The sequence below is a fragment of the Sceloporus occidentalis genome, unplaced genomic scaffold (assembly GCF_023333645.1).
Source record: "Sceloporus occidentalis isolate IW3139 unplaced genomic scaffold, rSceOcc1.0.p SCAF_3, whole genome shotgun sequence".
Classification (NCBI taxonomy): Eukaryota; Metazoa; Chordata; class Lepidosauria; order Squamata; family Phrynosomatidae; genus Sceloporus; species Sceloporus occidentalis.
In genome coordinates this window covers 82,129,168-82,145,948 of record NW_028316983.1, presented here as the reverse complement: position 1 = coordinate 82,145,948, position 16,781 = coordinate 82,129,168, and the positions used below count along the sequence as shown (strand labels likewise).

Here is a 16,781-nt window from a genome sequence, read left to right as displayed (position 1 = left end):
GAATACCTGTAAGCATCAGGCATGCAACAGTACTTGATTTTTTACAGTGTATCCTAACTCTTGTTTGTATTTTTGAAAGGGTTCCGTGTCTCCCATGATGATTGGTGAACCTAAAAGTGACCTTGATGATGTGGACCCTTAGTGATGAAGTGTATGCTGAAGAATAAAAGTTCAACTAAAGTACTGGATACCTGGCACCTTGAAATTGCTAGAATCCCACTGCTTTCAGCTTTAGAAGAATCTGAAGTGAAAGCTTTCTAAGAATTCAGTGGCCATGCTACTTCCTAAGAGCTATTCTTCAACTGAGAAGTTTAAGCACCAAGCTATGGGATGCTCCCACCATCTTCAGCAGTTCTTTTGGGATGCTAGTCAAGGCATGAGTAAATCAAAATCTGTCAAAGATTTAGGAAGACATATAAGGTGGTTGAAATTTTATTATGTGAATCTTTAATGAGTGAATGTAAAACTATTGCTTTTCTGTGATGCTGCAAAAAAAAAACCCTTGGTTTTTATAAAGAAAAAAAAATCAGACTGCCTTTAGGTATGAAGGGCAAATTTTTAAATCTTTCTGAAAATGTTGGATAGGAATATACAAAATTATGTAAAAATATGATAACTAACACTTGGCACTGTAAAATATGAAGAATCAGTTTACACAAGGACCTTTATATTTAATATGTCTCTGAGGTAATTTGTATAGCGCTTTACAGAAAGGGTTTGTTAAAAGAGCCCTGTTCTGTAAGGATGGTTATTCCTTATGGAATGGTATTGGTACAAGGAAGCCTGGGATTGGTAATTCTTTTCCTAATGTCATACTTAAATGGGTAAGAACAGTAAGAGCTTTTGTTTATTCCAAGAATACACATGTATTGTGGCATCAATTTATTTTGTTTTTTTAATGTTGGTAAGTTTATCAAAAAGCACTTTAAGACAGAATTTTATTGCCGTTTGCCTCCTTAAATGATCATTCTAATACTTGGAGACATATTGAATAAATTGTAGTCTTAATGATGTGATCTGCAATCATTTGCTTATGCTTACAAATTGAGAGTTGGAATTGGCTGTATGATTCCTTAAGCAGGGATGCAATTTTTAAAAAAAATTTAACACAGGCAAAAGATTGTAGGCTTCATTTTGCTTGGCCAGGCAGCATTTAAAGTCCAACAGGTTTATTGGTTCCTTAATAACTGGAAGTCAATTGAAAATATAATTTTATCTTCCCATGTGAAATGCAGTTAAGTGATCTCTTTAGCAGCTCTAGATATTAAGTTTTTTTTTCTGTGCCAATGTTGAGTTTCATCTTCACTTTTCACATTTTTCTTCACTGCTTTTGCCTTTGTTCAGGGATTTTTGCCTTAAGTTAAACAAAATGCACCATGTACATGAACTGAGGGGAAATTGTTAGAGTGCCTGGGTTACCTCTATTGTGAAAAGATTTGCCAAGTCAAAGGCACAAATCGCCAAAAAGTGCCTTTTTTTTCTTTTGACTTTTATGTAGGGTTGCAAAATCTGATCAGGCATATAGCTTTCTTTACACTTGTACACTGGTTGTGAATATATTAGATTACTTCACTGTTGGGAGGAGCTAGCTGTACATCTTCCAATTCGAATTGCCACAAGCATGAGTCAACAAAAAGTGTTTTTTCAACACAGAAAAAATATCAACATTTTCACTGAAATGTGGCAGAATTTGGGTATTTTATTAAAAGCTTGAATTTTTTTTAAATGTGAAGTTTTAAAATCTGGAACACAATTTGATGTTCCACCCTTTTCTTGTTGCATCACCTTATTCTTCTTAGTCGAAAGGAACTGGAGTTTCCATCATTTCCTATGGAAAAAGTGGACTCTTACCACAGGTCAAACCAGAACATAGCTTGCAAAATCCCCAGACAGTCTGCTTTGCCATCAGACATTCTAAAACTATTGCAGGCTGTTTCCTGGTCTTTTTTGCTTGAACAAAGTTGATGGTTTTGGTTTTCAAGTATGATACCTGGTCAGTTATTTCATTTCCAGCTGCTATCACCTGAAACTGCTGAAGAGTATTTTTTTTTTTTTAAGAGAAAATTCTAATGCAACAAATCTAGTTTGCTGTGTAAATTGTGACATGTTTCTATGTTGTGTTCACTTTTACTGCCAGTTTTTTGGATGAAAAATGGATTTTATACATATTAACAGAATGTTCTGTCGAGGTGGGCAATCACAGTTCGACTGGATTCTGTGTATGGTTTTGTGCAAATGTCCAAAAGGCACTTGGAACTGGGAAAAGAAGGTGTCATGGGAGAACAATCCTGGTCAATGGAATAAAGTTTATTCCTCACAAAAATCTGTGATCATTAAGTTGTGAAAAGAAACCAGATACATTTTGATTTTACACAGTAAATTGCTTAGTAGTCCCATGGAGCAAATTTAGGAGCTTGGTTATCTTGGATTTTATCCTTCATAGCTACCTTGTGTGTGGAAGTTAAAGAGCCCTAAGAATATTATGTCTACATTTTAACTCTTTTTTCTTGTACTCTAATTAATCTACCTAATGAGTCAAAACATTTACACACATATCCAAGAAAAATCGCATGAAACTTTATTTCAAAAAGTAGGCTTTATAAAAATGTTATATAAAACAGAATAAATAGTTCCAAGAAAGAAAAAAATAAAATCCACGGCACAAAGAAAGCTTTTCTCTACATCAATCAGCTATGAATTACAATAGATAAGTGTATGATTTAGCTCAAAACAACATAAAACATACTACATACTGTCTACATAGTTTGGTATTCATCTTAAACCTTTCTGCAGAGGATTTAAGAGGAAATCCTGAGGAGAATGCAAGTAAGCACCACTGAACAAAATAACTTACTTTTGAGTAGGCATATATAAGCTTGCTCTTTTAAAATATGAACATAGCAATTCCAGATAAATATTTGATTATACAAGCAGTTAAATATTTGAATAAAAGCAAAAAGGATGTGTATGCAATATTAATACCCTACCTAGATGAAAGAAAACCTTAAATGATAACTACTAAGAATTTTATCCATAAACCAAACTGTCTTGTCCAAATTACTGACAGCGTGCTAGACTCAAGTGATCAATAGTACCTGGTCTCCTGCATTTAAGTGCTTTTAAAGTATTTACTAAATATTTTGTGCATCACCTCAGTAGAATTCTTGGAGCCCCTCAATCAAACCTTTATCAAAGTGGATGGATTCCTGATTGCCCAGAATGGCCAAGGACTTGGCAGTTTACTTCTCCATTATAGAATCAAATGCTACATTAGTTCAACCAGATATATTCTATGGCCAGAAAATGGGGGATACAAAAGATCATGGTTTTCTTGCCAATATACCTTAACAAGGAAAGAGTAGGCAATTGAATGTGGCCTCCACAACTGGAAAGAAGAAGAGCAAACTTTCTCGGAATAGACATCCATTCAAAGTTGTAGCTTCTCTAGGTTAGGAGGCAATACTGCAGAACTCGATGTGGCCACTACACATGGTTTAAGTTCACAAGGATAGTTGTCTAGTATGTGTTTAACACGGAGTACATAAGGCACTTTGGAACCAAATATTGAAATGCAGATAGGTATATATTTGTACAAGCCAAGTGCTGTATTCCACTAGTTTAATAACTACTCCTAATATTCACTAAGCCATGGAAGAATGTAAGAAATCCCTACACTTTAGAACAGCAGGGCATCACATTCCTTGACAGCTACCTCCCCATGCTAACTAGAGATTTTGGCTTATAACTCCCATACGTAGTCTTAAATTTGGCTATTAAGCTTATGTTAACTCTTTGCTTTATGGTCTTGTGAAAGAAAAGGTGAACATTACTACTTACAAAATTGATTCTAGGTGAGGTTGATCAGTGGTGCCAATATCCTAAAATGGTACTGAATAACCATAACCCTAATGCCATGGGTTTTTTAAAAATAGTAATTTCCACACTTTGTGTAATTTTATTTATGCAGAAGACTGTACTAACCTACTATTAATTTGAATTTTCCTTTACAAGGTACAAAAAAAGTTGTTAGTTATACCTCAGAAGCCAAAAAAAAGGATTGGGGCCAGGTTAAGTGCTATATAGGTCTTCTCTCCCCCCCCCCCCCCATTATTTATCCTTACCTCCTGAATAGTTCTTTGGAAATTAGGAGCATAAATTAAGTAACTATATATTTTGCATTATTCTCAAGACTGCAGGAAGGAGCCATCCATGATTACTCCCATGACCAGGCCAGGTAAAAGCCACACAGGCAGCCATTTTTGTTTTTCCTTTCATTTTATGCCTATGCAAGCAGTGTTTCCTTTTCCATGTGTCCCTTCTCATTTTTCAGACATATAACCTTGAATGTGCTTTATTCTCCATCTCCAGACTCCACAGTTCTTCCTGCCTTAGCCCATGTCAGTTTGGCACTTCCTCTGTGATGATTATTATTTATCTGTAATAGATTTTTCTTTTCTCTGTTCCCTTTCATATTGTGCCATCCCTTTCCACTTAAAAAAAACTTGGTTTTACAGTTTGGTTACCCTTGTTACCATTTCCCCTGATTGCCACTCCTTTTGCCTTATTGGGTTCCTTTCCTGCTCATTCTCCAATTCAAATGACCATGGGGAAACTCTCTGCTAAATCTAATATGCCACACATATTTTCCAACAAGCACATTTCTGACAAGCATGTGATGAAGATGCCTTAAAAGACATCTTGATTAAAACCGAGAAGGGGGGAAATGCTTATTCTCACAAGAACAACAAGCAACAATTCTGAACACCTTTATTGGTTTTGCCTCTTGAAGGGATTTTCAAGAACTAGATTTTTGGGAACTTTAAGATAGCCTAGTCCCATTCCAGAATTCAGTTGTTTTCAGGCCAGACTGCAGCCCATAGGCTGCTGAGAGAGGGTATTTGACTTTGAAATGTTCATGGTAGACAAGACTCACCTACTTACTTCTAGCATAGAAACTTCAACACAATTCATGACAGCAGGATTCAACTCTTTCATGGAAGTCTCATTTGCAGTCTAGAATGAGCCTTCATGATAAGTAATAAACACCTCATTTTGAGCACAGAACATACTTTAGCTAACACAATTTCAAACAGGGCACCATGGATGGTTCCCATGAAAATTGAATAAGGAGTATGTAGTCTTCATGATTTTTGAAGAACTGGAATGGCAATTGAATATGGAAAGACTTGGAAAGACCAAATATTCACCAAATGGCTGACTGGAAGTTGGCTATGCATGTCATGTTCTGCCAGAAGATATATTATTGCCCAGAATTATTTTGTGGATGAAGCTCAATTGATAATATTGAATTGAGACCCATCACACCATAGTGAATACAGTAGTACTGGGCCAGGGCTGCATTTGACATCAGCTGTGACACTTAGAACAAGTATGCTGAGGACCAACCAGAAACACTGTGCTGGAGCTTGCCTTCAAAAATGCCATTTTCAGGCAAAAGGGAGAGCTGGACATCACATCACCAATGTGATCTTATGGTATGGCTTTCATAATTTGAGAGTCCCATAAATTACTGAGTGAGAAAGAGGTGGAACTGTCACTTATAACTGGAACTATGCTTCTCAGTTTCCAAGAGTCTTTTTCTGCAGCAAATGGCAACAGCTGCTGTTCTATGGCTCCCTGGGCTACTCATCACTACACAAGTATTATCCACTGAATAGGCACCAAGTGTGTGGGAACCATGAGACTGGGCATTACATCCTGTCAGTGTCCAGCCCCCATCACAAGTCACCATTACCTGAGAAGAAAGGGAGAGGAGTTATTCAACATTAGCAAAAAAATCATTCCAACTTCCATCAGCCCTAATGACATGGTAAACTCCCTACAGAATTAAGAAGTTTGTAATTAACATTTTCTGGCCTTTAGTTTGTGGCATTACCTCCCACACTCCCACTCTAAATTTGCACTGTGAACTCCTGTTTGACAGCAAAACTGTAACAACCTTTGTGCACTGAAGGTGCTATCTCAACAAAAATGCATTTCAAATGTTGCAAACCTCTAGAATAAGGATGTGGGAATGTGTGGCTCTCCAGATGTTGGTTTAAAAAACCCATTACTCCTGACCATAAATTATACTAGCTGGGTCTGGTAGAGGCTGGTATTCAAACAATATTTGGAGGCCCACCGGTTCCCTGCTCTAGATCCATAGAGGTTTCATCAGAAATGTTTTGGGACTGGTATTTAACTCTTTCAGCAGGGGAAGAAACTGTGTTGGGGGGGTGGCATCCAATGAAGGTCTTGCCATCCCCTATTCCCCTGGCATACAAACATGCACCTTTTTTTCAGCTGAAAAAGATGGTGTTGGCTAAACAGATCCCTCACTGTATGCACATTCTATATTATGATATTATTAGTGGAAGACCTACCCCAAAACAGTCTTAAAACGGGCAAAATGGGAATATGCTACCACAACCATTCTTGACTAAAGTACACATACCTCCTACTCTGTTCTTTCAAGCAGCACAGAAGTGTGGCGTTGGTCTCAGCCTAGTAATGATCACATCCTGCAGTTTCTATTCTTCTTAGCCTTATTATCTCTATTTTCAGAGTTCATCTCAGATACAGAGCAAATTAAAGGAGCCTGAATGCCCAGTGAGCTGTGCTAAAGCCTGATAGAAGGATCAGCTCACACAGCAGGGGACCCCTTGAGAAGTTAGTCCTATTAGATTCATAACTGAGAGAGGGATTACAAAAGTCTCAGATCCATTTCCTTCACTGGGTACTGGTCAAATTACCACAACTGGACTAGAGTTTAAAAATATACACTTACCTTTCCTGTGTGCTCCAAAGAAGAGTATTCCTGTACCTTGCATTCAAGGCTGGGTGCATGGCAGCAAGAAGCATGCACAGCTGCACCTGGCTGGCCAACACAGTGATCAAAGTTGTTTTCTGACTTAAGTACCGGTCTGATGTTGCCACTGAACTCTCCAGCCACAGAATGAGAACTGCAACCTGCCAATTTAGTCTGTGTTAGGGCATATATTCACTGGTATTCTAGCAATGGGTAGAAGGCTAAACAAGCAGGACTCATGTTTTCTCTTAATAGATAATAGTATACTTGATTTTCATTGTTTTTACATTTAACTTTGGGATGAGGTAGGTGGGTATGCAGCAAATTCTGACACTCCAGATGCTGGTGGGCTGTAATTCCCAGCTTTCTTCACTTTTTACTTTTCAGGCTAGGACTACTAGGAGTTGCATTCCAACAACATCTGGTGAGTCACACATTCTGAAGAGGTACACATTCTGTGAAAACTTCAAACCTTAACACATTTTATCCACCCCAAATTGTTGATAATCCCTTTAATTTGAAATGGTCAGTCTTCCAGGGCAGCTATTGAGAATATGAAGCAGCACTGTAGGAAAAGCCTTATATGAAGAAATATTAAAAAGCTGCTTGACACGTTATTTCACCCACAGTGGAAGCCATGAATGTATGAAATAGCTTGAGTATTGTGTAAATTTTTGTTGTCATACGCCTTCAAGTCGTTTCCAGCCCCTAAGGCAAACCTATCATAGAGTTTTCTTGTCAAGATTTTTTCAGAGGTTTGCCACTGCCATCCTCAGACTGAGAAAGCAATGTGCCCACAGTCACCCAGTACGTTTCATGGCCAAGCTGGGAATAGAACCCTTGTCTCCAGAGTCATCCAAGCCTCAAACCACAACTCCATGCTGGTTCTCCTTAGTATAAATACTGTAGATATATGTTGTAATAGATGGCCTCTTGTTAGTGCATGTGTGTTTGTGTCTTCAAGTTGGCTTATGGTGACCCCACGAATTTCATAGTGTTTTCTTAGGTAAGGGGTACTCAGAGGTGGTTTTGCCAGTTCCTTCCTCTGAAATATAGCCTACAGCAACTGGTGATCACTGACAGTCTCCCATTCAAGTATTAATTATGTATCACTTTTTAGATGGGGCAATCTCTAACCCTTTGTGTTCCCTCCAATCCCTCCCCAGACCAGGCCACTTTTGAGCCCTGGAAGAGCCTACTAAGGTTGCTGCTTACCAATGGGGAGGGGAGGCAATTCAGACAATGAAGATGTGGCTGCTCTGGGCTCCAAGGGGAAGGGGAAAGAAGAGTACATGTCATCTTTGAATGCACCTTTGTGTTTTCACCCTTACTAGCTGAGACCAAAAGCTGCATCGTCTGAATTTGCCTCCATCCCACCCCCTTCCCCAGACAACCACTGGGCAAAAGCAAGGGTGCTGCCCAGGGTTTGACAGCTCCTCAGGGAAGGACATGGAACTGTGTGAGTGGAGGGAGCATTATGCTCCATCTACTGGCTATAGGACGTGATGGCGAACCTATGGCAAGTGTGCCAGAGCTGGCATACGACACCATTTTGCCAGGCATGTGGAAGGAGGAGAAAGAGATGCATGCCTGTTCCTCCTCCTTCCTGACCCTCCCCGGCCTCCAGCTGCCTCTCCAGAAGCAGCTTAAGACTGGGGACGGTCCAAGCGGAGGAAGAGGTATGTGCTTGTTCCTTTCCTTCCCCCCACCGCCCGGGCCTTCAGCTGTGTCTGGAGAGGCAGCTGAAGTCCCGGGATGATGGGGAGACAAAGTTTGAAATCTGGAGGGCGGAAGTCCCACTCCTGGCACCAGGCTACCCAGTGCCGGAATACCTTTTAGTTTGGGCACTCGGCCCCTAAAACGTTCACCATCACTGCTCTAGGATCTCAGCGAATGTGTATATATATTTGGAAGCACCACAGTATTTCTAAACAGCTAGTAGCTGTTTTAATTATTTTACTGGAATTTTCAGTTTGGCATGCATATGTACTTTCAGGGGATGGAGAAACAAACAGAAAACCTTTTCCAATACCAATTCCAATCCTATGTTCCAATGAACACAGGAATTACAAATTTGATACTTTACAACAATTCCTTGCAGACCTTCTCTTAAGGTCTTTTGAATTCAATCAGGCTTAGCACAACTACAGCCTAGGCTTATTAATTATACAAACTACACCGTTATATGTAACAGTTACACAGTGACAGGTGGGAATTTCCATGCATCAAAAGACAGATGGGAAGATCAAATCCACATTGTACAAAACTGACCAGGACTACATGCACTGGTCACACATCATGCAACAGTCATCCAATCGGTGCAAACCAAGTAGTTGCACTCAGCTTTTTAAATACAGCACAAAATCATTGGCCAGAATCCTTTAGAATTAGAATTGGGTAGTTTTTTTACATCTGCATCCAGCAGAGGACTGATGTTACGGTACTACGTGGGAGAGCTGGCAAAGTTGTCAATGCACATCGAGCATCCCAATGCATGATGGAACACCGGTAAGGGATTATTGATGTTCGTTGGGCACTCTTGCTGGTGCCCTGTTGCAATTCATTAACAGGGTTTCATAGCACCTCTGCTACATAGTTAAGTATACATCACATTACATAACATAGACAGAGACATGTCCTATGAAGAGCAGCTTATAATTGTTTATGTTTAGCCTGGAGAAGAGAAGGTTAAGTGATATGTCAGCCCTATTTAAATATTTGAAGGGATGTCATATTGAGGGATGGAGCAAGCTTGTTTTCTGCTGCTCCAGAAATCAGGACACAGAGCAATGAATTCAAGCTACAGGAAAAAAGATTCCGCCTCAACATAAGGAACACACCCCATTCGAGTGTGGTGGTGTTTCCTTCTTTGGAGGTTTTTAAACAGAGACTTAATGGCCATCTGTTGCGTGCTTTGATTGTGTGTTCTTGCGTGGCAGGGAGTTGGACTGAATGGCCCTTGTGGTCTCTTCCAACTCTATGATTTTATGGGATTTTTTCCTATATAGGATTCCAGCCATATATTTTAATATGTAAACGAAAATAAACTACTAGCTACACAGATCTTCTTACATGACAGAACATGTGCCAATCTTTCCTGTTAAAGGCATTTCATCAATTTAATAGTGATTACCCCCACATGCACTGCTCCGCCTTCACATACCTGTCAAAACATGGCTATCCTTGTTGCAGCCAACACTGTGCACCGCTGTGTCCTCTGCAGTTGGTGAGTGTGCATGAATTTGGCAATCAGCTTTGGGCCAAATGCAACACCTAGCTATGGCATAGACACCTTGGCCCCTAAATCTATTATGTGCCACACAGTCCTTTCTGCCCCCATAGTCCTGGAATTCAGAACAGACAGTAGTGAATCATAAGCAATGCTAGCAATCTTCAATATGCAATCCCACCAATATGCAGGTAAAACAAACACAGATGGCAAAAGGAGCATTGCTATTATGGAACCTCACCTCAATGCGCTCTCCTCTACGCTTGCCATTCTTTGAGAGACTTGAACAGCTGAACATTTCTTCATTACTGTTACAGCGAGCAATAGCTATTGCTGAGCTAGTTGAGCCAGAGAGGGAAGACCAAACAGAGCGACAGTATAGCTGTTCATCTAAAAAAAGAGTTGTCCATTGTCATCTTTTAGACCCAGAAGTATTCTGTCCCCTTTAGGGCTGTCTCTCTGCAGTCTGCAAAGTTTCCCATTTTAAATCCACATAGAAAAGCTGTATTTGCTCAAGACGTGCTTGTTTGGCTGTTATGATTTATTTCACAACAAGATTAAAACAGGTATAAATAACACACATATACACCGAAAATGTTAAGATTAATCAAGTTATATTAAAACACAGCTATATCAGAATTTTTATAACACATTATCCAAGATCCATCATCAACCTAGCTGTTATGACAGGGCTCCATCGTGATAATTATTTCTAATGTTGCCACCCCCAAAAAATCTACCCCTGAAGCATGACAGCACACCAACCAAAGAAGTTCTGAGGTGCTGCAGATCAGCAGACTAAGGAACGATGTCTGCAGTGCTGTCCCAGTTGTGGAGCATATCAAGAATAGACTGCTGGAGAGACCCCTTGGGATCCTGCCACAACTCCTTGTATCAATGTGCCCCTCAACCAGAAAAGTATTACACACATTCCCCAATGCCCCACTCTGTAGAACCTCTGAAATGCTTTGATCCAGTTGCTGCCAGCCTGCAAAGGTAAGCTTTTGAGGTCATGTTTGGTTGTTCACAGCCATAAATGCGAATCTCCAGCAGCTACACAATTATAACTACTGAACAGGATGCCACCCAGTGTTTTGTGAAAACAAAAAAAAAAGTATTGCACCTATCCATCAGCAGCCAGTCAACTGCCAAAAGCCCTTCACCTGCTAGGAAGGACAAGGAGAGGCCATCTAGTATCCTTCAGAAAAGAATTTTAGCCTGGACCTGGAAACTTGGGATGTCTATATCAAACCTTTTCTATGGATATATCAACACCACACAGTTTTAGCACTCTGATCCCTCTTTAATTGCCATGGCTTCTTCCTATGGAATCCTGGGACTATGTAGGATGTAGCCATTACAGTTAAAGTAGTATCAGAGCACTATAATTACATAGTCTAGATATGTCCTAAAAGCATAAATGTAACAGGTAATACAGAAAAAGAGGCACTCACCTTCTACAAGTTTAAAGGGAAGTCCAGCCACTCTGTTGGGTGTTAACAGCCTCTGCTCTTCTGGAAACCAAGCCTCATTCATGAGGTTCTTAATGGAGTAGTGGATTAGCCTCTGCCTCAGCTCAGCAATAGACAGACCAGGGCTGGTGTTCAAGATCATGGCTGCAATACCTATGGCGACATATATACCTGCTCTGTATTATCTGATAAGGGCACACATATAGCCAGATTGGGCAATCACCTCTATCTTTTATATTCCATGAGATCATGAATTCCACAAGTGTGTTACAAAGCTCACTGTTAACAGAATGAGGTTCTGATCCATCTGAGGCCATGCACAGCAGCCATTTGTGCTTTAAAGGCTAAATGCTCACAATCCCATCTGTTAGATCAAAGCACTGATATAGAATATTTTTATTAAAAATTAGATTGAATTGTACAACTGAAGACAATTTATAAAGTAAATTTGCAAGACCAAAATTGTTCTGTTTAAATTCAGACTAAAACGAGTATGCCCATGAAATTTCTCTGTCATTCACTCCTGGTGCATTAATCCAAATTACTTGAAAGGGTGTAAACAGTATTTGAAAGCAAAGAAAAGGGCAAACTTATTTCCTCCACTCTTTCTTCATTTTCTCTGCTACTCACTCTCTCACTTTGGCTTTATGATAAATGGTCATAATGTATCTTTGAAAGGACCTGCTTTATAAGGCCCACTACTTCATGTAAAGTACTAAAAACTTACTGTAAAGCAGGTATTTTGCCTTTCAATAATTCAATATTCAATAATTCTGAAAGGAAAAGTGAAATCTAGGGTACACCGCACCCAAGTACAGGTTTTGAGATAAACTGTTCCATGAATGAAGGGGCTTCTCATGTTTATGGAAGACACCAGTATCCAACAGAGGAAGGAGAACGCTTCTGAGAAGTGTCAGCACTATCTCTACTCAAAGACAAGGAAGAGATAATCCCAATGGCCAGAAATTCAGGTCCAACACTGGGCACGACACATGCAACAAAGCTGGGACCATGTCCACTCCCAAATCTTAGGCCAATGTTAGTGTCTCCAGCATCAAAGCCAAATCTGGAGCCACTGCCTTGCTCAAAAGCTTAGTCAAAGATAAGGGTGCAGTGCTAAGAGTCTGGTTCTTCACAACCAGTTCTGCAGAGACTTAGCTTAATATATCTAGTCTTCAATGCTTGATCTTTAATGTCATGATAAAAAAATTGGATTGAGTCTTGTGACCCTCCCCAAAACAAAAAAGGCACTCCAAGTGCACTAGTTTTTCCCCAGAGAAGGTATCGAAGCCATTCACAAGACTGCAATGAGCAGAAGAAACAAAGGCAATACAAAAGAAAGAAATAAGGAATGCAGTTCAGCCAACTCTGACCAAACTCTCAGTAGTAGCTGGTATATTGGGAGGAAACCCTTCTAGTCTCCCACGCCGAACAGCCTAAGAAGCACTCCCTTCCACAACCACTCCTGGTTCTCCACAGGAGCCCTGGTCCTCGTGGGCAGCTTCCTGAGAAGTGCAGCAAAAAGAAGGAATCAGCAGAGATCTCCACAACAATCTCTTCCTCCAGTACAGACAGGAGTCAGCTAACTGAAGATCCTACCCATATAATTTATATTTATTTTTAAGAAGTCCATTGAAACTGAATAGAAGACAAGTGCTTAAATCTCTCCCACTGAAATCAATGAGGCGCAAAAGTGTCCCATAGTCTGCTATATTTCTAGGCCAAAAATGACTTAATAGAGTCTGACGGTTTGCAGAAAAGAGAAGATAATAATAGGAAATTCATCCAAAGGTTTAAAACATTTTAAGCAACTCAGCAGACCTATAAATAAGTCCTTATCACGCCAAAATCTGATTAAAGCTCAAAAAGGGATTGATTACATTGCTTAAAATACTACATTGGGTTTTCCTATCCTGAACAGCCTCACTAAGTCATTTGCAAACAACAAGGATGAATAACTGTTGAAGGCTATGGGGGTATATTAGCTTACATGGAGGGCTGCACTCCCATTGCAAGCCACACAAAAAAATCAAATTTCTGCCCCCAAATTCCCCCAAACACCCTCAAGAAGCTGGGGAGGACATTTCTGCCAAGTTTTTAAGAGTGTTTTATTGTAGGACCAATGACATCCTCTAATTTTAGTATCTTAGCCATCCACACTGTAATAAATGGTTACTTTTTTTTTCCAGGAAAAAAAAGGACTTGCCATGAAAACCCGTGCATGTATACCCAGAAGTAGGTTCCATTAAGTTCAATGGAAGTACATTCCTTGGCAAGTACAGGATTCAGCTGTGGCCCATCTAAAATTTGGTGTGGACACAAGGGCTCTGATCTGAACAAAGACTTTCCCAAAGACGACAACGACTACTACTACTACTACTACTACTACTACTACTGTGCTGCCTGCTTGCCTAAAGGGATGGCAAGGCCAATTTCTCCATGGAAGTAATGGAGCAGCTCCTCTTCAAAGTAAGGGAACCAGCAACAAACCATTTCTATTCTGCAGTCTTGCTTTTTGTTGCTAAATTTCATTTCTACTTATAGTTTAAAATACAAATTATTCAGCCATACGGGACCTTCTTCCCCAGTGCATGTTGTTTCCTGATTTCATGGGTATTCTGTGTATTTTAATAATCCCACCCTCATACACACACAGCTCCTTCAAGCTGCATATGGTTATTTAAAAGACCTATATTTTACAATCCACAGGCACCCTTCAGGATGTGTATAACCACTTAACAGGGAGAAGTGTTGGCAGCAGTTAACTCCATACTGTGCTTAGCCTTAAGCCTCACAACCTACAAGGCATGTCATTATCAGACCATAACATGAACTCTGTCAGCCTCAGCTGCTTAATCAAGGCATAAAGATATTTGCATGAAGCTGCCAAATGAGTCTAAAGTTTTACATATAGAAATAAAAAGAATGCAAGCATGCGAAAGAGATATTTTGTGGCATAAAGGCCAGTCAGTCACTTCATACAACAGTATTGTGTCAAGGCCACATGTTTCACCATTCAGTGTGTGAAGGTGCAATATGGAATCACAGGATGGCTTCACATTTACACATCACCATTCTACTTCTCATGTTGTGTTAAAAGAAGTGGCTTTCTTAGTCCTAGTGACCTTACTTAACATTGCAGGTTACCATTGTCATGCTCTTTCAAGACTCTTCAGAATAGTTCTGTTCACTGAAAACCAATATAACCACTGCTCTTCAGCTGAAGCAAAAGCACTGCCCCATTTTTTAAAAAATAAATAAATAAATTGGAACCTAGAAGGCATGTCATGATTATGCTTTCATCATGCACACTCTACGCATACATATTGTTGGAAACAAAGAAGCACCAACACTTGTATAAATTGATTAATGAGAGAGGGGACTCCACATTATGTCTGCCCTTTGTTTCCACCTCTCAATATCTTCTCTGGTCTATGTTTTCAATCCTTTTGCTTCCTTCTAACCTGCAGAGGTCAAATCCCTTTCTCTCAAACCAAAAGACAACTCAAAAGATACATAGCCATTCATACTTCTCCCTGTGGAAATCCTATCAAAAGCAACAGGAACTGGGCAACTCTCTGGACTCTTAACATTCTACTATAATGTTTTTTTACCTGCTACATGTGCAGCTGCCTGGGATGTCCCACTCTGTGATGTGAAGCAAGTGCTGCAGTCACTGGAGGCACCAATGATATCATCTCCAGGAGCAAACAAATCCACACAATGGCCAAAATTGGTTCCCAAGTTCCCCATGGAAGCAGGTTGATCCTGGACATTGGTGGCTCCAACAGTGATAACCTGTAATAATACAACATTTATCACTGTCAGAACTGAATAAAGTATTTAGTAATTGTAACAACAGAATCATGGAGATGGAGGGGGCTTTTAGGCCATGTATAATCTTCTCCTTGGTGCAAGGAAACCAAAACTAAAGGATCCTGAAAAGATGGCTGTCCAACCTCTATTTCTCCAGCAAAGGGGAAGCCATCATCTTCCTGGCTAATCACTTCTACTATCAGATTGCTCAACAATACACATTTAAATTTTTTTGTTGTTGTGTGCATTAAAGTCATTTCTGACTTATGATGACCCTAAGGAGAACCTATTATGAGATTTTCTTTAGCAAGTTTTTTCAGAGGGGGTTTTGCCATTGCCATCCTCTGAGGCTGAGAGAACGGGAGTAGCCCAAGGGCACCCAGTGGGTTTCCATGGCCAAGCCAGGAGTTAAATCCTGGTCTCTCAATGTCCTAGTCCTAGCTCAAACTATTATTATTATCCCACCTTTCTCCCAAGACAGGACAGCTTACAACATTTAAAAAAACAGTACAAATCAAAGCAAACAAAAATAGTACATTAAAACAGAATTAAATTACTGCAATAATTAAAACAAATTACATGTTAAATTATGAAATAGATTAAAAAGATAAAAATGTTTAAAACACATTAAAACAATATAACACCCAGCTCATTCTTTAAAAGCTTTCTGTTTTGAATGCTTGTCTCAAGAGGAAGGTCTTCACCTGTTGGCGGAAGGCCAAGAACGGACTATTTTGGTCTCCCTGGGAAAGGCGTTCCCCAGTCAAGGGGCAGCCATGGAAAAGGCCCTCTCTCATGTCTCCAACAACTATGCTTGTGATGGTCATGGCATGGAGAGAAGGGCCTCCCCTGAGGATCTCAGAGCCTGTGCCGGCTCATATAGGGAGATATGGTCTGCCAAATAGCCTGGACCTGAGCCATATAGGGCTTTATAGGTCATCACCAGCATTTTGAGTTTGCCCAGAAACAAACTGGCAGCCAGTGGAGCTGTTTCAACAGGGGCATTGTGTGATCTCTATAACCTGCCCCCATTAGCAGCCTGGCTCCAGCTCTTTGAACCAGCTCCTATCTCTTGCCCAGAAAAATGGGCCTCACACTGCTGATGTTCATAGTAAAAATACTTCCCATCCAGTGTGCTTTCAGACAGAGTGGGAAAGATCTCTCTTCTATTTGCGCTATTGTACATTTGAAGAGTTATAAGAAGTCTCTTTCACATGGAGATCTTCAAATGGCTTGGGTCCAAGCTATCTCCGGGACCGCCTTCTCCCCTATAATCCCCTATAATCCTCCCTGCGCACTCCGCTCCTCTGGGAGAGGCCTACTTCAGCCACAAACATCTAGGCTTTTGACTACCTCCCAGAGGGCATTTTCCATCGTCGCCCCCAGACTGTGAAACGGCCTGCCGGATGAGATCCGTCTACTTACATGCTTAGACAGCTTTAAAAAGGCTGTTAAG

The 16,781-nt window shown here is 40.2% G+C and overlaps 2 protein-coding genes across 6 annotated transcripts in view; one reads left to right on the top strand and one right to left on the bottom strand.

Annotated features, from left to right (window-relative positions):
* USP24 (ubiquitin specific peptidase 24) overlaps positions 1–2,465 on the top strand; it is a 117,720-nt gene extending 115,255 nt beyond the window's left edge. For all 4 annotated transcript variants that reach the window (XM_089515232.1, XM_089515233.1, XM_089515231.1 and 1 more), the window contains one exon: positions 80–2,465. In XM_089515232.1, the coding sequence (XP_089371358.1) occupies positions 80–142 (63 nt within the window). In that variant the 3' untranslated portion in view covers positions 143–2,465. The remainder of the gene's footprint in view (positions 1–79) is intronic.
* A 131-nt stretch (positions 2,466–2,596) lies between these two features.
* PCSK9 (proprotein convertase subtilisin/kexin type 9) overlaps positions 2,597–16,781 on the bottom strand; it is a 37,420-nt gene continuing 23,235 nt past the window's right edge. For both annotated transcript variants that reach the window (XM_089515235.1, XM_089515236.1), the window contains exons 7-12: positions 15,124–15,307; positions 11,492–11,662; positions 10,279–10,427; positions 9,972–10,152; positions 6,788–6,969; positions 2,597–5,755 (exon numbers count right to left, since the gene is read on the bottom strand). In XM_089515235.1, the coding sequence (XP_089371361.1) occupies positions 5,555–5,755; positions 6,788–6,969; positions 9,972–10,152; positions 10,279–10,427; positions 11,492–11,662; positions 15,124–15,307 (1,068 nt within the window). In that variant the 3' untranslated portion in view covers positions 2,597–5,554. The remainder of the gene's footprint in view (positions 5,756–6,787; positions 6,970–9,971; positions 10,153–10,278; positions 10,428–11,491; positions 11,663–15,123; positions 15,308–16,781) is intronic.